Source organism: Phyllobates terribilis, unplaced genomic scaffold (genome assembly GCF_046119375.1).
Source record: "Phyllobates terribilis strain yellow unplaced genomic scaffold, ASM4611937v1 Scaffold_3__8_contigs__length_932513732, whole genome shotgun sequence".
Taxonomy (NCBI): Eukaryota; Metazoa; Chordata; class Amphibia; order Anura; family Dendrobatidae; genus Phyllobates; species Phyllobates terribilis.
The window spans coordinates 465,093,126-465,116,688 of NW_027362763.1; the positions used below are offsets into that span (position 1 = coordinate 465,093,126).

Below are 23,563 nucleotides of genomic sequence, written 5' to 3' on the forward strand. Positions count from 1 at the left end.
AGGTACCACTCCTAGGCAGTCCCCAGTACTGCAGCTGCTGACACCAAGGGTCAGGTTCGCTGACATAGACTCGGGCTCCGTTCAGACTATTCCTTGGGCAGAACGGATACAGACATGGAGTCACAGTTAGGACTGGATTCTGTGACTGGTTTTAGCAGTCCGGATATACAGAGTTCATATTCAGGCACTGGCTACACACGGACCAGGGGATGAGGTTCCGGCACCGGCCACACAAGGACAATGGGACGAGGTTCAGGCTCTGGCCACATACGGACCAGTAGACGAGGTGCAGGTACAAACCGCACAAGGATCGGGGGAGCAGGTTCAGGCAGCAGCCACACAAGGACCAGGTGAGCATGTCCAGGCTCTGATCGCACAAGGACCAAGGGTTCGGGTTCAGGACCTAGCCACACAAGGACCAGGGGTTCGGGTTCAGGACCTAGCCACACAAGGACCAGGGGACCTAAAAACTCACTAGTTCCACTCAAACTAACTAATGAATCCATCCTCCTTCAGTAAAATGGAGCTGGTAGCGGCTCATGCGCAGGTTGAGATCTTGGCTCGTCATTGTGCCAAGATCTTAATCTGTGCATGCGCCAACACTGGCACCATTTTCCTGAAAACTACCACGAGATCAATCTGTGCAAGCACCGCCTATGCTAGAATGGCGTAGGCGCAAAATTTAAATATGGAAGAGGATAAAGACAACAGAGGCAGCGAAGGGGCCATGGCATAGCCGAAAACCTTACCCACAGTCACACTATAGGTGATGCATGGAGACCAAAACTTTTAATGATGCTTTTAAAGCAACGAGCCTGCAGATATCTTCAGTGAATGTATGGATTAAATCAGTATAGCAATGCCATTATGGACATACCTTCAGTTTAATATGAATAACCCTGATGACAGGTTCTCTTTAAGAGAAAGTCTGGAGTTGGATTAAATCTGTCTTTCCAGTGTCTTGTGATTTTTCCAGTGTCTCACAAGCTTTGTTAGAGATCCTGCCTCTGAGTTAGGAGGTATCACTGAAAGTGGAAGGAGCAGCATGGGGAGATCTGTGCTGCTCTCTTACTTCCTGCTGGGTGTTTTATAAGAAGTAATGTAACATGGATTCCTGTGTGGAATGGTGCAATAGATGTAAACTATGCCAGTCTTCTCTTCACTATAGCTGCTGCTTGTTGTGCGCGTTGTGACAGAATGAGAGTAACCATTTACAGGCAACTGTTTGGTACTCAGTTTTGTTGAGTGGGCTGCCATGACATGCTAACTTCAAGTTTGTAACTTGTAAAACAAATGGCTCCTCGGCCACCATGAGCCTCTAACACATGCTCTTCAACTTAAACATGCAATATACAGTAGCTCAGACTAGAATAGACTTCATATTTCAACAGAATCCACAGAGAAACTCAACTTATGGTTTAAAGGATCAAAAGGATATAAAGAAAAAGCAAAATATAAGATTCTATCCAAAAGATGTTGTAAAAAAAAAAAAATCCTAAGAACAGTGTTTATACCTCCGCTTTTCTGATTTTAATTAACCCTGGCACACCCTGTACTTGATTAGAAATGTCTAGTTCTCACACAACAAATGTAATTACTAGGGATGGGAAAGCATGAGAGAGCCAGGAGAATATTAGTCAGTACCTCAGCAAGGACCAATTTTCAACTACAGTATGTTTTATGAAAACCTACATAGGCCTTATGATTCATCTCACAAAATAGTACTTAACTATTAAAAATAGTAAAATACTGTTCCTCACATCTGTTATATATCAAGCATCGAAGCTGCGTCCTTAATGTGGAGCTATCAGTTTACAGAAAAAAACAAAAAAAATAACAGAAGATGAAATTATAAGATTTTTCTCAAAAACGCATCATTGGCAAACAATATGATTTCTCCCATTATTACAGCATTGCAGGTTTTACTTCCATTTTTCCAGAGTGAGCACAAAGTCTGGTGAGATTCTCTTCTCTAGGATAAACTAACTGTAAGGGGAGGTGGATTTTACTATATACAGAATAAGACTATTATCCATTTAATTAAATTTCACCATGTATTATACAGCATAGATAAAGGAGGTGGAAAAAGATGCTTCTAATTGGTTGATCTGCAAAAGGAGAACATAGCTACAACTAACAGTTTAATCTGCAGGAAGACATAGCTGCTTCTAAATGGATAATCTGCAAGTGTGATTCTGCAAATTGAGACTTCCAGTTAAGAACTAAATTTGACCAGAGACATAAGATATCATTTGGCTTAATCGGAAGACAATCTAATATTGATGAAGACCCCATGACATCATAAAATACAGGATCTGACACGTTATATTTTTATTTTTCATATACCCGCTGCCTATTAGGGTCAGTAATAGCAGATGTCATGGCCCAGTCATGAAAAATTAGCTTTTTAATCTTTCATCGCAGAGAGTCACTTATAGATATAGAGAATATAAGAAAATATATGGTGCATTCTTTAAATTTATTTTCATACATTAGATTCCAACCTTAACTCGTTTCATTCAATAAGGTATGGTACGTAATCTTGTCAAAAAGACTGATTCATTTGATCTTATCACATGAGTAAGTCTCCTTGCCTACAGCATTTGATGTCTTCTTTCATTTTTCATTATTGTATGTCTATGCTTCTAGTTAATATTATCCTACATTATATGAAGCTCCCATTTCTGCATTCGGTGATACATTGGCCCCAAGCATACATATGACATTTATCTCTTACATCTCAATATTAGTTAATATTACAGCATGTGTCAAATTAAATCAGTAGTGACAAAAAATGTTCCGTGTTGTGAAAAACATGACATTACTTAACAAGTGCACTATCTTGCACAACTTCCTTTGCAAGTGTAACAATGAAGAATTATGGTGTCACTAATGGGTCCAGCTCCCTTGTAGTACTCAATGATTATAATCAATTCAATGCTTACATAGCTAAGTAAGATGACAAAAAAAATTGGCAGGTATTGTACCTGGAACTTTTTTTTTAAGTAGCTTAAATTATACATACGGTTAATTCTAAAAAAAAACAGCATCATTTCATTAATCATTTTGATACTTTACCTAATTATGATATATAGCGCAGAGTGGTGCAGTAATATGGAGCATTGTCTTAGCTCTTCCATACACCTATTAAAATATCTGCTGCTTGTTATCACCAATGGGGAGGTCTTTTTTTTATTTGTAATTGACCTAAATATCTACATTTCAGAATAAATATGTAACAAGGGAAAAATTGGTCCTGTTGTGAGATTACCATATAATATTGATATTACTATTATTATGTAGTGCATATAGCATCCTCACAGATCAAAAAACTGGACCCTATAAAGCCAGAAATTGGACAGTCGGTAAAACACCAAGAGAGAAAAAAAATAAAAATCCGACCATTAAAGTCCCAGTACATCAGAGTTAGTGAAACAAAATCATATTTTATTAGAATCAGGTGACAACTAATAGAATAAAAAACCAATGTCATAAAACCATGATAGATAAAATTATAAAACAAGAGGCATTGAGCATTGACTATACTACCCTCCTTCTGGATATTGGTTAATAGTTTCCTGGGTTTCCGCCCCTTGTTTTATAATTTTATCTACCATGGTTTTATTACATGTTTTTTTTATTCTATTAGTTGTCACCTGATTCTTATATGATTTTCTTTCACTAACTCTGATGTACTGGGACTTTTATGGTCGGATTTTTCTTTCTCTATTTCAGAATAACGCATAGATGTTTAGGATGCAAGAGCTGTGGTTTGGGCAGAATGAATCAGTTAAAAAGAGTGTCCTTTCTGCCTTTGCTTGAGTGGAAAGCATCAGCATAAATTTTTTCCAGCTGCATAAATACATGCACTTGATTATATTTGTTGGAGGTATGTGTCAGGAACGTATTCCTCCTATGCAGTGCTCTCAATGGTAATTTCTGCCCAATCATATCCTTCAGATATAATTTGATAAATGGTTGGGATGATTTATTTTCTACTATTCTGGGAAAAATGCCTATTACTCTGGAATAAATATGGATGTTGACTTATAGTGGGTGAAATACAGTAAGGTGGTGTGCGGTATCATTGTTTCTCATATATCTAATAGACTTAGGCTCCGGGTACTGAGTGTCAGATACATACACCTTGGATGGAATGTCTCAATGATCAGTGTTCAGAGCCTAAGTTTACACTGGCCTATTATCTTTTTGAAACACTTGCGGCCAAGTAAAGGTGGAAATAAATGGTTTAGTGTATAAAAAATAGACCATCAATAAGTAAAAATAGTGGTCCTGATTCATTAATGCATTTGCACCTTTTTTTTCTAGTTTTTGTTGTTTTTCATGTGTGCCTACTTCTTTTAATTTGCGTCTTTTTCTTTTAAGTCTATTTTATATACCGTATGTTTGTATTTTTTATGTTGACCATTATGGGATGAGTTTAAGGTTTTCCAGATGTTTTTGCCTGATTCATCATTTGCAAATGTGCTCCAGTGTCCCCCCGAAGTGACTTTTTGTACGCCAGAAAAATTTTTGTGCAAAATGTGTGACTTTTTGCACTAAAAAGTCACGAATAAAGGTTAAATACATAACAAGCATTTTTGACTTTGCACCAAATTCATGTGCAAAAAAATTCCACACAACAAATACTACAAGACAAAAGCAACTTAACCCCCCCCCCCCCACAAATGATGAGTTAGGGCCATTATCATTTATTGTTGGTTCACATCAATTTTGCCTATGTAAAAGTAAATGTTGACACATTAGATGAGCTGACCCAAAATGCATCACAGACTACATCGGCCAATATTGGATTTTGTTAGCCAATGATGCAGTGAGAACCAATCTTTGTCAGAAAAAATCCAACATACAGAACCGGTATTTTGAATGACTACAACGATTTGTTGGTTGTCAGTTGAAACAAAGCATCGTTCATTTCACCGAAACAGCAGTTTATTCCAGTCAAAATTGGCCATTTCATTGTACAAATCACTAATCTATTGTTTTGTGATTTAACAGATTATCCCTTGAAGGACCTTTAGTCAAGTGCTAAGTATATCTTATCTACATCTGCAGACATGTGCTGAGAACACTCAAGGTGGCTATAAACTAGATGACCTGTGCATTAAACAACCCGCTGCTCGCCTACATAGAAGTTGATCAGTGATCATTTCATTACTTGTTTAGACAGACTGATCACACTTGCATTCGCATGGAACAATCACTACCACAATTGTTCTGCGTGCTTATGTAGAGTGGCGTGTGGCGGTAGTCGTGGGTGAGGGACTGACTCTCGATGTCCCAACACGCTACATGGAAGACGAGTTTCTGGCTGGGCTGGGTGTGTGAACTTTGGTAGTGGGGGCTGTGTGTTCGTGCAGGCCGTATGCTGCAGCTGTTTTCGGCTGCCCAGGACCATAAGACAACTCAAGAGACCAACAGTTCATCTTAAACATTAATTCTTTACAGTTCCAACATTTCCTCAGTTACATCTTCACACACAAGATAGCGGGCGCATAACTTCAAATACAATTCAGTTTCACAGCATATTATCAGACACATTTTCAGTTCCCACTGGGTGTTCCCGATGTTACTGGTCCTATGAATTCCAGCGCTACCCAGCCCAACACAACAGTACAGTTTGTGATAGTGACGTTCCCTTCCAGCTGTTCCATGTCTAGTCTCCTTACCGATCTCATCATGACCAGAGTAAAGCCTTGTGCTCCCAGACGCTTGGGGACTATCCGCTCAGGAAGTTGACTATTCTCACACGCCAGTGAAAATAATCCGATACCTTGACGGTTAAGATGCCTGGCTATTAGTCTGTACTTCAGGTCCTTCAATCTAGGGCCGCTTGTTCGAGAGTCGGTCTACAGCCCCCTCGTTGCTCTCGTCTGATATTTAAACCACAGCTCGAAGATCACGCTATCTCCAGTCCGGTCTCCCTCTTCTCCTGCCACAAGTCACCCAATACATACGGCCTCATCAGCCTGCGGACTAGATGTCTGTACTTATCACACACTAGGTCTGCTACTTCAACTCTAAATTCCCACTACTGAGGAACCGTCTCTGTCCTTATATACTACAACAATTAAGCAATGGGGGATATTATAGCCACTATCAATAGAAATATAAAAGCAATATGTGGTAATATTAAATTGTAACTTTTATTTGGTATGCAATAAAAAAGATCAAAGTGAGTATCTACTCAAATCACAAATTAAACACACAAGGTCCTCATGACCCCAAATCCAGAGACAAGTGCATGTACTGATATAAAATTCTACAGCAGAAAATTTTACTAAGTATATATATCAACCACTACAATGAGCATAACTTATACATTTATGGGTATAGACTTTGGCTAAAGTTATACTCATTTTAGTGGTTGATATATATACTTAGTAAAATTTTCTGCTGTAGAATTTTATATCCAGTACATGCACTTGTCTCTGGATTTGGGGTCATGAGGACCTTGTGTGTTTAATTTGTGATTTGAGTAGATACTCACTTTGATCTATTTTATTGCATACCAAATAAAAGTTACATTTTAATATTACCACATCTTGCTTTTACAGTCCTTATATACTAACTCCTACCACTGTGGGCTAGTCCCAACGCTTAACTGTCTCTATCCTTGCAGTCTATTGCTGGCCAGATCTTCCTTACAAAATATTATACATCTATAACACTATGCATTACACTATGCATTACATTACATTACTTATCTTACGCTACAACACACTATTCATTACACAGGCAAACATCACAATATAATTCACATGACACAATACTTACAAAAGATGCAAGCAGGGGCGGAACTACCGCCCGTGCAGCCGGTTCATTGAACGGGGGCCCCGAGGGAGAGGGGGCCCCTCCAGCCTCCAGCAGGGCCGCCATCAGGGCATGACTGCCCTGACTCCAGTATGGGGCCCGGCCGGTAGGGGCCCCCTCGGGGGCCCCCCTCTTGTGCGTCTCTCTCCTCATGGGGCCCCCGGCCCCATGCTATGCGCCGGGTCCGGGACATTTCAGCGCTGAGCTGCGCTGTTGCAGCAGCGCCTTCATGATTCCCCTGACTTCCGGTCATGTGACGGCGCCGTCACATGGCCGGAAGTCAGGAGAACCTGCTGTCAGCGATTTGGACGAGCGCCAGGATTCTGCAGGGATCGCATGGGGGTAAGTATAACAAGTTTTATTTTTTTTAAAATACAATTAACTAGGAGTGGAGAGATGGGAGAAGCACATGTGTGTGTGTGTGTGTGTGTATGTATGTATGTATGTGTGTGTGGGGGGGGATATGGGAGATGCACATGTGTGTGTGGGGGGGAGATGGGAGATGCACGTGTGTGTGTGGGGGGGGAGATGGGAGATGCACATGTGTGTGGGGGGGGAGATGGGAGATGCACATGTGTGTGGGGGGGGAGATGGGAGATGCACGTGTGTGGGGGGGGGAGATGGGAGATGCACGTGTGTGGGGGGGGAGATGGGAGATGCACATGTGTGTGGGGGGGGAGATGGGAGATGCACATGTATGTGGGGGGGGAGATGGGAGATGCACATGTGTGTGGGGGGGGAGATGGGAGATGCACATGTGTGTAGGGGGGGAGATGGGAGATGCACATGTGTGTAGGGGGGGGAGATGGGAGATGCACATGTGTGTGTAGGGGGGATGGGAGATGCACATGTGTGTGGGGGGGATGGGAGATGCACATGTGTGTGGGGGGGGATGGGAGATGCACATGTGTGGGGGGGGAGATGGGAGATGGACGTGTGTGGGGGGGGAGATGGGAGATGCACATGTGTGGGGGAGATGGGAGATGCACATGTGTGGGGGGGAGATGGGAGATGCACATGTGGGGGGAGATGAGAGAGGTGCACATGTGGGGGAGGGGGATGAGAGAGGGGCACATGTGGGGGAGGGGGATGAGAGAGGGGCACATGTGGGGGAGGGGGATGAGAGAGGGGCACATGTGGGGGAGGGGGATGAGAGAGGGGCACATGTGGGGGAGGGGGATGAGAGAGGGGCACATGTGGGGGAGGGGGATGAGAGAGGGGCACATGTGGGGGAGGGGGATGAGAGAGGGGCACATGTGGGGGAGGGGGATGAGAGCTGCACATGGGGGGGTTTGAGAGCTGCACATGGGGGAATTGTGAGTAGGGGGATAATGAGCTGCACATAACGAATGTGGGGTGGGGGAGAGTAAATGATAAATGATGATGGGGTGGGGAGAGCACGGACATGATATAATGAATTGGGGCAGGGGGTGCATGTAAATATTGAATGCGGGGAGCAGGAAGTATAGAGTAGGGGGCGTTGCGGATGCAGGAGTGTGACTGGTAACAAATTGGCGGAAAGAGTAGAGGTTCTAATTAAATTATATATTAAGTGCCTATTTACAGTTAATGGGGGCACAGTGGTGGATTACAATTTATATTTGGAATGGTAGGTTGCCTAATAACTAACCATATATTGATGGTGGATGCACGTCTGTATTCAGCTGCGTAATGTAGAAGTTGGGGAATGTGCTCTAGATAACTGTGTTATTTTATGCAGAGACGAGTCCTGGCTGGAAGACGTGATGGCGGTCTGTGCTGGATGAAGGAGAAAAGCGAAGATGAAGGACTTCACCTAGAGACGTCACCGGTGAGTCAGTCTATTACATGTACACTGTGTATAATGTCACTGGTGATCACTGTATTACCTGTACACTGACACTATATACAGAGCTCCTGTGTATAATGTCACTGGTGATCACTGTATTACCTGTACACTGACACTATATACAGAGCTCCTGTGTATAATTTCACTGGTGATCACTGTATTACCTGTACACTGACACTATATACAGAGCTCCTGTGTATAATGTCACTGGTGATCCCTGTATTACCTGTACACTGACACTATATACAGAGCTCCTGTGTATAATGTCACTGATGATCACTGTATTACCTGTACACTATATACAGAGCTCCTGTGTATAATGTCACTGTATTACCTGTACACTGACACTATATACAGAGCTCCTGTGTATAATTTCACTGGTGATCACTAGATTACCTGGACACTTACGTTATACATACCATGTATAGAGCTCCCGTGTATAATGACACTTATGGTAATATTAGTAATGTGGTGGTAATATTAGTAATGTAGTGGTAATATGTGGTCTGGTCATGGTGTGGCAGTTTTTCTCCCTTCTGTGTGGTATTATTCGGTCACTATGTTGTGGTAATATGTGGTCTGGTCATGGTGTGGCGGTATTCCCTGTATGTGGTATTATTGGTCATTTAAAAAAAAAATGTATATGACACATTCCCTTAAAGAAAACTAAATAAAAATATATCTAAAAAGAGTATTGGATATTTTAAGAAAATTTTAATAGGTTAGAGTAGGGCCCGCCCAGAAGAGTCTACCTTATCGTGGTGGCGGCTTTAAAAATCTTTTGGCCAAAACAAAAGCTGATGGCTATGTATGTGGCGCCGTCACATGGCCGAACGTCAGGAGAACCTGGTGGCAGCGACGTGGACGAGCGCCAGGATTCTGCAGGGATTGCATGGGGGTAAGTATAACAAGTTTTATTTTTTTTAAATACAATTAATTAACTAGGAGTGGGGGGAATCAGAGATGCACGGGGGGGATGAGAGATGCACATGGGGGGGGATGAGAGATGCACATGGGGGGTGAGAGATGCACATGGGGGGGTGAGAGATGCACATGGGGCGGTGAGAGATGCACATGGGGGGGTGAGAGATGCACATGGGGGGGTGAGAGATGCACATAGGGGGGATGAGAGATGCACATGGGGGGGATGAGAGATGCACATGGGGGGGATGAGAGATGCACATGGGGGGGATGAGAGCTGCACATGGGTGGGATGAGAGCTGCACATGGGGGGGTGAGAGATGCACATGGGGGGTTATGTTTACATAACTTTGTTGCCTTATGAAGGGCAGGGGGGGCCCCCCAAAATTTCTTGCACAGGGGCCCACTACAGTCTGTGTCCGCCCCTGGATGCAAGGCATTATTCACATTACAATACATTGACGTGATTGGTGTCTTCAGGGGTAGGAACGCGAAAGTCATTTTCTAGACTATCGTTGTTCTCAGCACCACAAGCTCTGTTTTAAAAAGGAAAATGTGCTGCCGATGATGATTTTTAAGCAAGCTTAAAAATAATTTAATTGGACGAATAAGTATTTTTGCTGAGTGATTGACAGGTTGTTTATACTGCTCGATTATGGGAATGAGCATTCCTAGGAATTATCTATGAAAATTGCCTAGTGTTACTGCACTCTAAGTGTTTATTCAGACAGCAATTTTATATCTATGGACTCTGTATGGTGGGATACTGGGTGCTGACAGGCCTGTAATACTTGTGAACCTATATGTTGCCTCTAAGGGTACGTGCCCACGATCAGGAATAGAGCGTTTGGATGCAGCGTATTTTTGCTGCATCCAAAATGCTGTGTTCTACATTGCAAGCACAGTGGATGGGATTTATTGAAATCCCATGCACACTGTGCGTTTATTTAATGCTGCGTAAAATCATCCGCGGTGCGTGTTTACGAGCTGCAGCATGTTAATTTTGTCTCTGCTCTGTAGTTTCCAGCATATCCAGTCATTAGATGCGGTAAAACCGCATAGTTCCCTAAACACATGTGAATTTAAGTACGTGATTAGAACGCAGAGTTTTGGACACAGCGAAAAAAGGTTGCCTCCAAAACACTGCTATTCCTGGTCGTGGGCGCATACCTTAATACTGCATTATAAATGAAAGGCATACAGAGGAATAGACCTAAAAAAATGGTGTGTATGAGAACCTATTCTGAAGACCTTACAAGGTTAGAAACCTTTGTATATAGTTCATTTTCTTCAAATTATTTTTATTACACACGCAAGGATATATATAAAGAAACAGTATATATAACATGAAATAATAGGAAGAAAAGGGAGGAGACAAAATAATGTGGGATTAGGAGGTACATAGGGACATTAACATATACATAAAAGGTCAACCGAACCTGCCTCACAATATAGTTATTTTCCTACACAAAGTGCACCTCTTCACCATCTAACACAATGTCAGGACCACAGTTTTTGTTTTGTAAATTGTAAAAATGTTTTAAAGCTTACCTCCACTTTCAAAACAAAAACGATTGTAGTGCAGGATGTTGCAGCATAATAATTTTTCTACATCACTCTATTAGAGGTTTTTGCTGTTAACCTGCAGCATGGTCTTCCTGAGGTTTGTGCTGTCGACTGCACTTACTTAGGCAGCTTCCTGCTCGTCGCTTTGAGCCATTGTCTTCAGTGTGGGATCCAGCTCTGTAAGATCCTATCACGCTTGCTCCCACACTGAAGGAAGTAGAAGGAGCCATACACTGCTTAGATAGTTCAGCCCAAAGAACAGACATTGGGAGGTTTATGCTGCAGGTTAGAAGCAAAAACCTTTAGTACAGGGATGTCAAACACACAGAGGGCCAAAATGAAAAACTTGGACAAAGTCGAGGGCCAACCAGTATACAGTATAATGAGCTCCACATAGTCCTCCATACAGAATAATGGGCCCCACATAGTCCTCCATACAGAATAATAGGCCCCACATAGTCCTCCATACAGTATAATGAGCTCCACATAGTCCTCCATACAGTATAATGGGCCCCACATAGTCCTCCATACAGAATAATAGGCCCCACATAGTCCTCCATACAGAATAATAGGCCCCACACAGTCCTCCATACAGAATAATGGGCCCCACATAGTCCTCCATACAGAATAATGGGCCCCACATAGTCCTACATACCGAATAATGAGCCCCACGTAGTCCTCCATACAGAATAATGGGCCCCACATAGTCCTCCATACAAAATAATGGGCCCCACATAGGGATGGCGGTTCTGGTGTGCAGGCCAAGTATAATCACCCTGCGGGTCAGATTTGGCCCATGGGCCAGAGTTTGACATGTATGCTTTAGAAGAATTGTATAGAAAAAATATTATAGTGTAAAGACCTGCACAGTAATCTTTCTTCTTTTGAAAGTGGAGGTAGACTTTAAAGAGGTTTTCTCCTCTCAGAAATCTTTTTGCTAAAAGCTCCCAAAGTCATAAAAACAGAGTATTGCTTACTCAAGGCGAGAGCCAACTCTCTCCCACTTCTTCTTTCTCTATTTTTTGACTGGAGGGCTAATGTCACATGGACAGCACTGCAACCAATCACTGAGGTTAGCAACTCTGCTAGTGTAGACGACATGAGCCACTGAGCTCACTAATTGGCTGCAGAGCTCTTAACATGACGTTACTACTGCGGACAAACAACAGGGACTAGGGCAGTAGCGGAGAGCCAGTGCTGGATCCAGGAAGGGTGAGTAATAGTTTTGAGGGGTGGTTTTTATAACTATCACAGCTTAGAGTAGAAAGTTTACTGAAACTTTGCTGTTTACTGACCCCTCTTGAAAGGGGTTTTCTGGTTTTTAGAAACCATTGTCCCATAGCTGCAGCTTCTTTTAAAAACAAACAGCTTTACTCACCCTCCCTGGGTCCAGGGCCGAGTCTCCTCTATTGCTTTTCGTTTGCAGCTCTGACATCACGTGAAAAGCACTGCAGCAAATCAGTGAGGTCAGTGGCTCTGAGCGCCTCGTGCACTGTACATGGGCAGATCCGCTGAGCTCTCTTATTGACTGCAGTGTTGTCAATGTAACGTCAGCGCTGCAGACAATAACAGACACCGGCGGCAGCAGTGAAGATTAAGTAGTACTGGGCCCCGAGGGGGGAAGGGTGATTAAAAACACAGTTTGTGGTTTTAAAACAAATAGCATTGGGGGAGAGGGGTTTTCTGGCACGGGAAAACCCCTTCAAGCTTTATTTCACAGAAAAAAATTTAGTCAAAACAAGTATGAACTCATAAAATGGTGTCTGCTTCTATGTAAAATCACTTAGGAATGTGAGGTATTTATTTAAGGACAATATCTACAAGTTGATTTCACTGTGATGCTGCTGTGTTCTGAAGTCCAGAGACAGGTTCCAAGGAACTCCAGGGTTTCATGAAATCCATATTGAGAAACAATGATATAGGTTAAGCTAGATAATCACTAGAAATTATATGATAAATACTCTCCAGTCACCAAGAACTGAAATATGTTTGTCAGGGGCGAACATACAAATGGTGCAACCTATGCAGCAGCACAGGGGCCCAAGAAGAAAGGGGGCCCGCTTTCACCTCCAAAGCAGGAATTGTGCATTATGAAGAGCCATTGGACTGCAAAGGGCCCATATATTGTTCTTGCTCAGTGGCCCTCTTCTGTCTGTGTCTGCTTCCAGTATTCCCTTAAGTGAGGTCACTGGACTCTGGATACTCTGACAACGCACTGTGTTGCCAGTTCGTTACTGCTGATCTGAGACGGCAACGGACAGCGCGCTGTCATTGTGCACATCGCACAGGGCACAGCATGCATGGTCTTGCATAGCCACTGAAACAAGCGTCACTGATCACGCTTCGTTTCAGGGAGGGGGCCGGGCCGGTCGGTGGTGGGGGATGTCACGGTGGCAGTGACCCGGTCCGTGACCCAGGGCGGTCAATTAAAGGGGAAAAGTAAAAGGGGAATAAAGTTTTTATAGAGATAATATTTGTGACGCCACCTGTGGTATGCGGCTATTTGGGGCCGCCGCTGCGGTGCAGATCCTCTGGAGCTGATGGTGACACAGCAGAGTTGGTACAGTTCTCCACAGGCAGAGCTTAGCTCCAGGGCAGGATATAGTGATGCTATGAGGTAATGTTGTTGGTGTGGTGTAGTGTAGGGAATGGCGCAGATAATGACCAGTCCACAGCTTAATGGCGATTTCCTTTTATCCTTACTTGCGGTTGTTAAGCAGACCGGGGCACGGGTACTAGCTGGTAGTAGAGGTCCGGGCGGCCTGGAAGCAAGTTGGGGATCCACCTCACCAGGTGGAGTTGTAGGCCTTCCATCTGCGCTAATCTCTTTGGCCCTGCTGCTTGTAGCTATGCTGTGGCCCTCGTCCCTGATTAAAACGTCTTTGTGCTCACCCGTATGGCAGGCAGCTCGGGCCTTCCTGGAGTGTCGCTTCCTCGTGGCAGTGCTGGGCCCTATGTGCTGCTGAGCCTCTGGGCGTCTGGTGGGGCCAGGAGACCTGCAGTCTCCTGCCCTCCGGTTTCTGCTGCTGGGCCTTCAGTGCCCCACAACCACAGACTCCGGTGTCCGGTTCTTCTGCGCTTCGCTCCTCTGGGGTGAGCTTGTACACAGCTCCCTTCCCCAGGTCCTTCGTCGCTGTCCTGTCTTCAACTCCTCTCAACTCACTCTTACTAACCCTGCCTCCAGATTCCAGTTGCTAAGGGGAGGAGCTCCCCTTGCTGGTCTGGAGCCAGGAAAGTGTTGTATGCTGGTGTACCTAATTAGGGGACCCCTCCTTGCTTCCAAGCATGGCATCACCCCTTATGAGGGAGGCAATGCCACTGTGGCAACCGGACCCCTGGGCTGCCACAAGTGTACACAAAATGACAGTGCGGGCACTCTCACATCTCTCTCTGTTTTTTGTATTGGCCGCCCGCTACAGTGTGATCCTATATCCAGCAAATGCTATCAATCATGCAAAGGGGAAGTGAGCAGTATGCTAATTAAGGGGGGTGAAACTATACATTTGACGCGCCCCTGGGCCTGTGTCGCGCTGCGTTGCGCACGCGGGAGCTTACCCGGAGCCGGATCTCTTGAGGGTTGTAGTCTCGTGGCGGTGATCCGGTCCGTGCCCAGGGAGTCAGACTAAGTGGCGCTGTATCAGCGGTAGATGATGGACGACTACGCCACCCGTTGAATGCAGCTATGGAGCTGCCGCTGCAGGGCAGACCGCTGAGGCCGGTGGAAGGATGGTGCAGCGTGGATGGTATAACCCCCAACGGGAGGGGTATGGCCTCAGGGCAGCCGACGTGGATGATGGGGGTAGCAGGAACCACTCAGAGACGATGCGGTGTAGTTCAGGGTCTTTACTGGTGACAAAGATAGACCCTCCCGGAGTACTGGCTAGCGGTTGGGGCCTGGTCAGTCCTTGAGCAGATGGGATCTCCCCTGGCCAGGCTGAGTTGTAGGCCTCCCAAACTAACGATACTCTTCTGGCTACCTTGCTAGAAGCGAGTATAAGTAGCCCACGTCCCTGAGTGTACCGTGTGGTGCTCACCCGTATGGCCGGTGACTCGGGGCCTTCTAGTAGCTTCCGCTCCACGACGGCGGTGCTGGTCCCATGCGTGTGACCGTGCCTTCGGGTTTCTTGGCCAGAGGACCTGAAATCCCCTGCCTGACGGATTCTGCTGCTGGGTAGGAGTTAGTCCCCACAGCCTCGGACTCCGGGTCCGGTAAGAAATCTTCTCAGTCAGGGCGAGCTCTGCAGCTGCCAGCCCCTGACTCCTTGTAACACTGCTCCCACAGAGCTCCTGTTGTTTCTTCCTATAGCTGCTTCTCTTCTCTGTCTCTACTTCTGGCATGGCCCAGGAGCTGGGCCCAGCCGGAGCCACAGCTCCCTGTCAGCCCTCCTGGCTGCACTCTCCCTCTGAACTCTGTAACCCTGCCTCAGCCCCAGGTTTATATAGGGGAAGTTCTTCCCCTCCCAGGACTGGGCAGGAGGTGTGGCATGCATAGGATTCCTGACCAAGAGACCTCCCACCTGCTCTCAGACATAACATTGCTGTTACTGTGGAAACCAGACCCCTGGGGTACCACATTCCCCCCTAGTGAAATTTAGTTCTCCGGGACTAAACATATTTTAGAAAAACATAACAAGATATAACAATAACAATACAATAAAGAAACACATAAAGGTGGTCACGGCATGTCCGTAACCGGGTGCAGTCTTTGAAGAAACAAAGGTGTCCATTTCACCAAAACAGGGAGACGTAACCAGGTAGGGGTCTGTCCTGCCCCAAGTCCTTAACAGTCTTTTAGTCCATCCTGGGTTACGCTCCACTAACTGTACAAAGGATTCCCGGTAAATCCACCAAGGACTCCTATAAATTACTAGAAACACATAATTATTTACAGGATATGGCCGCTCTCAGTCCTCGGCCAGTGGGGATAAGGATTGGCTGCTCACAGTCCTCAGCCTGGTAAGGGATAGGGGATGGCTGCTCACAGTCCTCAGCCTGGTAAGGGATAGGGACACACGGGGAACAATTCACTAATCCCAACGGGGACCATATTTTAATTAGCAGCAGTCCTTGTACCCTTACGGGTAACTATTTACAGCTCTTTATTCACGCTACTTCCCTTCAGTAGCTATGTCCTCTTTGTGCTCCCTCCTGAGGGTAGTCCTCAGACCCGTCCGGGTCCTCTTGGCTTTCCTTGTATTGGTAGTACTGCAGCTCCTCCTCAGTTAGCTGGGTTAGTATCTCTGCGACAGTCCTCCTCCCAGGTGGCCAGGACTTTACCTCCCTTTGGGCTGCCCCGGTTAATTGGGCCACCAGGATGCTCACTTTTTGCTCCTCTGTGAGGGGGTACACCTGGAAGAGGCTATCCAGCTTTTCTCTAAAGTCATGCAGGGTATGTGACTCCCCTGAGTACTGGGGTAGCCAGGCTGCCCCCGGGATATAGGGCATGGTGAAAGGCATGACCGCAACAGCGGTGGCGCTGGCGGGGGTTGAAGCGGTGAAGCTCTCCTCCGTATCCGACATCCTTCTCCCCCCTAGTGGACTGTGGCCTACCTTGCGATGATCCTCTTCCGTAGGCCGCGGCTCCGCAGTGGATCGTCAGGGTTGAGGACCTTCCGTCGCGCTCCTGTGACGTCAGCGTCTGCTGGGCTCCTTCCAGGACCTTACGAGACGTCTGGACGTGAGGCGGGGCTTCAGTTCTCGCGCGCTTTTGGAGTCCACGCCCCTCTTCTTCCCGCGCGGCGTCTTCAAGATGGCGTCCAACGGCGGGAAAACTCCATGGAAGGCGGGAAGAAGGCTGAAAATGGCGCCGGATGGCGGGAATCTTCACCGATGGCGGGAAGAAGGCTGAAGATGGCGCTGGATGGCGGGAATCTTCACCACTGGTAAGTTTGAACAGTCTTTTTCAGGCACGCAGTACCCGGTAGTTGCGGGCACGAAATCCTGCCGACTACGCCAAAAGTTGACGCGCCCCTGGGCCTGTGTCGCGCTGCGTTGCGCACGCGGGTGCTTACCCGGAGCCGGATCTCTTGAGGGTTGTAGTCTCGTGGCGGTGATCCGGTCCGTGCCCAGGGAGTCAGACTAAGTGGCGCTGTATCAGCGGTAGATGATGGACGACTACGCCACCCGTTGAATGCAGCTATGGAGCTGCCGCTGCAGGGCAGACCGCTGAGGCCGGTGGAAGGATGGTGCAGCGTGGATGGTATAACCCCCAACGGGAGGGGTATGGCCTCAGGGCAGCCGACGTGGATGATGGGGGTAGCAGGAACCACTCAGAGACGATGCGGTGTAGTTCAGGGTCTTTACTGGTGACAAAGATAGACCCTCCCGGAGTACTGGCTAGCGGTTGGGGCCTGGTCAGTCCTTGAGCAGATGGGATCTCCCCTGGCCAGGCGGAGTTGTAGGCCTCCCAAACTAACGATACTCTTCTGGCTACCTTGCTAGAAGCGAGTATAAGTAGCCCACGTCCCTGAGTGTACCGTGTGGTGCTCACCCGTATGGCCGGTGACTCGGGGCCTTCTAGTAGCTTCCGCTCCACGACGGCGGTGCTGGTCCCATGCGTGTGACCGTGCCTTCGGGTTTCTTGGCCAGAGGACCTGAAATCCCCTGCCTGACGGATTCTGCTGCTGGGTAGGAGTTAGTCCCCACAGCCTCGGACTCCGGGTCCGGTAAGAAATCTTCTCAGTCAGGGCGAGCTCTGCAGCTGCCAGCCCCTGACTCCTTGTAACACTGCTCCCACAGAGCTCCTGTTGTTTCTTCCTATAGCTGCTTCTCTTCTCTGTCTCTACTTCTGGCATGGCCCAGGAGCTGGGCCCAGCCGGAGCCACAGCTCCCTGTCAGCCCTCCTGGCTGCACTCTCCCTCTGAACTCTCTAACCCTGCCTCAGCCCCAGGTTTATATAGGGGAAGTTCTTCCCCTCCCAGGACTGGGCAGGAGGTGTGGCATGCATAGGATTCCTGACCAAGAGACCTCCCACCTGCTCTCAGACATAACATTGCTGTTACTGTGGAAACCAGACCCCTGGGGTGCCACACATTCATCACCAAAGAGGCCTCCTTTGCATATGAAATAAACTTTTTTTTCTGTACAAGTAAAGAAGTGAAATCTATACTATTATGTATGTATGTAATAGATATTCCATGGGCTAGAAAAGATTGCAGTTTTGACACTGCAGATTTACTGTATGGATTTTCCAGGTGGAATATACATGGCTTATTACAGTATTAGCATCACTGATAATCCATAGCAAAATTTGTCACCACAGTATGTAAATTTATTCTGGGAATTTTTACTGCAGATTACAACTATTGCAGTGCAGGGGTTAAATCTGCAGCAAATCTGCTGCATTTCTGCAGCTTAATGCATTAAATTTGCTACTGTGCAGAAAATTAACATGTGCATGTACCCTACAAGAGTTTTCATGAAGTGTCAAAAATTAGCATAACAATAGGAAATGTGATCATTTAAAAAAAATACAATTTCTCCCCTGCTAGAATCTTCCCTGCAGCTCTGATGACCAGAAGTCCTCACCAATCTTTGTTTCTGTATATTTTCATCATGACCGCCGCTGAGAATCTCAGCTGGCCACAGCTGTTTTGTACCATACAAAGACCTAAAGGACCACAAGAGTATCAATGCTGGAGTGGCGGGAGATTTAACTTGTGAGTAATGGTTGTGTTTTATCCACATCCCTTGTTCTTATGTTAATTTTTAAGACTCCTAGAAAACCATAAAAAAAGGAAACTGCTAATGTTGCTGAAATTATCTCCTGTAAAAAATTTCAATCAGGCAGATCTGATGAAATTGTATTGATCCAGATCCTGATGTATCCCTTGGACCAATTTAAACCAACTTCAAGGACTCCGCCAAATGCCACTATGACAGATAAACTACCAACACTTTCGGAAGGACTTGGAAAATAAGGGAGGGTGGGTGGGACTCAGGCTGTGACCCAGGGAGCGGGAGAATGGGTGACTCCACCCCCAAACTGGCCTTATAAAGGCTCACTAACTACCACATTCCTCCCCATTAATAGTTGCCCCCACCTCCGCCCATTGTCCAGGCCTAGGGCAGTTGCACCAGGATCATGATATGACCATTACACCTGGCCTTACCCTTAGGCTTTATTCAGACGTCTGTGTGGCACTTACATGTTCTATCCATTCTTTTTTTATGAATACAAGAAATGCCAATTATAGTCTATGGAGCTATTTACATTACTGTTTTTTCACGCACTGTGTCCATGAAAACTCACGGAGACATGTCCGTTTCTTTCCGGTATCATGGATGAAACAGGCCAATACAAGTCTATGGGTCAGTGAAAAACATGTACAGCACACGGATGGCATTAGTGTACAATCCATGTACCGTCCATATTTAACCCCTTAAAAACCTATGTCGTCTATATCCGTCATAGGTCGTCTGCCACCCTTTGATGGGGTCTGCGGCGTTGAGCACGCACCTTTTCTGGCACATGACAGATGAGCTGATCAGCTGTCATGTGCTCCTAACAGCCGCGGATGGAATTGCGATCCACCCGTGGCTCTTAACTAGTTAAATGCCGCTGTCAATCTCCTGACAGCGGCATTTAACTTGCGCAAACCATGGGGCAAACCGTAGGGCATCCCTTAATGTCTGTGGGCTACGGCCGGACCAAGGTATGGAGGAGCCTATCTTGCTTTCATTTCCAGAGGGGAGAATGGACGGGGATCCACAGGGACGAGTCGAGGCAGGGTCCTGGGAAGTTGGGGTGCCAGGCGAGACATCCCTGGGGCAGGAAGTGCCATTAGAGCGAGGGATAATGCAGGCGACCGAAACTGTCCATGCGGTGTTACAATGTGCTGTACCAGTGTGTAACGGGTCCGGGAGGCGGACTGTAACGGGTCCGGGAGGCGGAACCTCTGAGCTACTATACAAGGGGGCGGCCCTTGTAAGGGAGCGGGTGGCAGTCTCTGGGTGAACGGACAGGGAGTTACGGCAAGTGATCAGGGCAGTCTCTGGGTAAGGGGTAGGTACGACCTGTGATGGCAGAGCCTCCGGGTAGGCTAGCAGGCAGGTGGTAGATGTGTGCTCCCAGGTGAGCAAGCGAGAGTCTCTGGAATAGCAGGTGGTCACGGCACGTGACGGCGGAACCTCCGGGCTGGCAGGCAGGTAGGTAACGGAGAAGCGCTCCCAGGTGAGCGGGCAAGAGTCTCTGGAATAGCTGATGGTCACCGCACGTGACAACGGGACCTCCGGGCTGGCAAGCAGGCAGATAACGGAGAAGCGCTCCCAGGTGAGCGGGCAAGCTGGTCCATAGACAGACTGACCGGAGTAGTAAGGCAGACCGTCGGACCTCAGGCAAGCAGGCAGGTAGCTGATATGCGCTCCCAGGTGAGCGGGCAGGCTGGTCCTTTAGACAGACTGACAGGAGTAGTAAGGCAGACCGTCGGACCTCAGACTGGCAGACAGGTAACAAGTATTCAGGCAGGAATCAGGCAGGTAACTGGCAGGTACTGGCAGGTAACTAGCAGGAAACTGGCAGGAAACTGGCAGGTAACTGGCAACGGGACCTGAGGGCTGAAACACAGGTGAGACACAGGTGCAAACAACATTGCTCGGGCACCTCCATTTTGGAGGAGGTGCCTTATATATGATGAAGTCCTCCGGCCATTGGCCGGGGACTCTTTAGGGCGGCGCGCGCGGCCCCTTTAAGAGGAGGGGAGCGCGCGCGCGCGCGCCCTAAGCACAGGGGCCGGGAAGGAGCGCGCGCTGAGAGCAGAGCAGGAGGAGGACGCCGGGACGGAGCGCGCGCTGACAGCAGAGCGGGGGGAGGAAGCCGGGCACGGAGCAGAGCGGTGAGAGGAGCAGCGTCCCTGCCTAGCAGAGGGCAGGGACGCCGGCACTACAGTACCCCCCCCTTTAGGCCCCCCCTTTTTTAGGCCAGACAGAAATTTAGCTAGGATGAGAGGGGCATGGATGTTCTCCCGGGGCTCCCACGTTCTCTCCTCAGGACCAAACCCCTTCCAATCTACCAGGAAAAAGGTCTTTCCTCTTACCCTTTTGGTGGCAAGAATGTTCTCTACCTCAAACTCGTCCTCAGCAGAAACCGGAGCAGGAGGCGTACCTGTAGACTTGGAAAAAGAGTTAAGTACCACAGGTTTGAGGAGAGACACATGGAAGGAGTTAGGGATCCGTAAGTTGGCCGGGAGTTTCAATTTATAGGCCACCGGGTTGATCTGACTGATGACCTCCAGTGGGCCGATGAACCGAGGCCCTAACTTATAGGAAGGGATCTTGAGCCGGACATATTTGGACGAGAGCCAGACTTTATCCCCAGGGCGGAATTGAGGAGGGTCCAGACGTTTTTTGTCAGCGTGTCTTTTCATACGCTCGGATGACAGAAGGAGTGCGGACCGGGTACTCTCCCATATGGAGGAAAATTTGTTAACAAGAGATTCCGCAGCCGGATTGTCCGCCGAGGTGGAGACGGGAAACGGGATCCGAGGATGCTGACCGTAGACTACAAAAAACGGGGATTTGGAGGAAGACTCGCTCTCGTGATTGTTGTACGAGAATTCGGCCCATGGCAGGAGATCCACCCAGTCAGAATGGTGGGCATTAACGAAGTGCCGAAGGTAACTGGTCAGGTTCTGATTGATCCGCTCCACTTGACCATTAGACTGTGGGTGGTAAGCGGAGGAGAAGTCCAGGGTGACGTCCAGCAATTTACAAGTGGCTCTCCAGAAACGGGAAGTGAACTGTACCCCACGATCCGACACGATGTGACGGGGCAGGCCATGAAGACGGAAGATGTGGCGGATAAAGTCTTTAGCCAGCTCGGGTGCAGACGGAAGACCTGGCAGTGGAATGAAGTGAGCCATCTTGGAGAAGCGGTCAGCGACCACCCAAATGACCGTACAACCGGCAGAGACGGGCAGATCAGTAATGAAGTCCATCGCTATATGCTGCCAGGGGGCAGCAGGTACTGGCAGAGGTAGGAGGCGGCCGGCCGGCAGGTGTCTCGGAACTTTGTTGCGGGCGCAGGACACACAGGCAGAAACAAAGTCTATTACATCCTTGTGCAGGTTAGGCCACCAGTAGTGCCGGGTAATAAGCTGGAGGGTCTTTTTCTGACCGGCGTGGCCAGCTAGTTTAGACGAATGACCCCAGTGTAGAATCTTCTCCCGATCAGGTACTGGTACGAACGTCTTACCAGGAGGAAGACGATTTAGACTCACGGGAGCCACCTGCATTACTCTGGCGGGATCGATGATATGTTTCGGATCCTCCTCGAGATCAGACACCAGAAAGGATCGAGACAAGGCATCCGCCTTGACGTTTTTGTCAGCCGGGCGAAAATGAAGGACAAAATCAAAACGAGCAAAAAACAAGGACCACCGGGCTTGGCGCGGGTTAAGTCTCTGGGCATGCTGGAGGTAAGCCAAGTTCTTGTGGTCAGTGTAAATTATTACTGGGTGAAGAGCCCCCTCGAGCAGGTAACGCCACTCCTCCAATGCCAGTTTGATGGCCAATAACTCTCGGTCTCCTATGGAATAGTTGCGCTCAGAGGAGGAGAAGAGTTTAGAGAAGAAGCCACAAGTTACCATCCTCCCGGAAGATGATTTTTGAGTAAGTACCGCTCCGGCTCCAGAGGAGGAGGCGTCAACTTCCAGGAAGAACTGCTTGTTGCCATCTGGGCGATGCAGCACCGGGGCGGAAGAGAAGGCCTGTTTAAGGGAAAGAAAGGCCTCCTCTGCTTCGGGTGGCCACTCTTTGGGATTAGTACCTTTACGGGTGAGCGCAGAAATTGGGGCCGTCCGGGAAGAGAAGTGTGGTATGAAGAGGCGGTAGTAGTTGGCGAAGCCCAGGAAACGCTGAATGGCCTTCAACCCCTCCGGTCGGGGCCATTTCTCGATGGCAGACAGTTTCTCAGGATCCATTTGAAGGCCGGTCTGAGAGATAATGTAGCCCAGAAACGGAAGCGAGGTCTGCTCAAAGAGGCACTTCTCAAATTTAGCGTAGAGATGGTTCTGCCTTAGCCTGAGCAGGACCTGACGAACGTCCCTCCGGTGAGTCTGGAGATCCGGAGAGAAGACCAAGATGTCGTCCAGGTACACCACTACGCAGGAGTAGAGAAGGTCCCGGAAGATGTCATTGACCAACTCTTGAAAGACGGCAGGAGCGTTACAGAGACCAAAGGGCATTACCAGGTATTCATAGTGGCCGTCCCGGGTGTTGAATGCCGTCTTCCATTCATCCCCCTGACGAATACGAACCAGGTTGTACGCCCCACGAAGGTCCAGTTTGGTGAAGATCCTAGCCCCCCTCAGACGATCAAATAATTCTGGAATGAGCGGAAGGGGGTACTTATTCTTCACCGTGATCAGGTTTAGGCCTCTATAGTCTATACAGGGACGGAGAGAGCCGTCCTTCTTT

General features: G+C 47.6%; 1 protein-coding gene across 2 annotated transcripts in view; it reads left to right on the forward strand.

The window, feature by feature from the left end:
• The window catches only part of CRYBG1 (crystallin beta-gamma domain containing 1), a 431,371-nt gene that overhangs the window by 139,420 nt on the left and 268,388 nt on the right, over window positions 1-23,563 (forward strand). The window contains exon 3 of one of the 2 annotated variants that reach the window (XM_073675786.1): window positions 8,555-8,644. The exons of the other annotated variant lie outside the window; for it this stretch is intronic. Coding sequence (XP_073531887.1) covers window positions 8,555-8,644 — 90 coding nt within the window. The remainder of the gene's footprint in view (window positions 1-8,554; window positions 8,645-23,563) is intronic. 2 annotated transcript variants of the gene reach the window in all.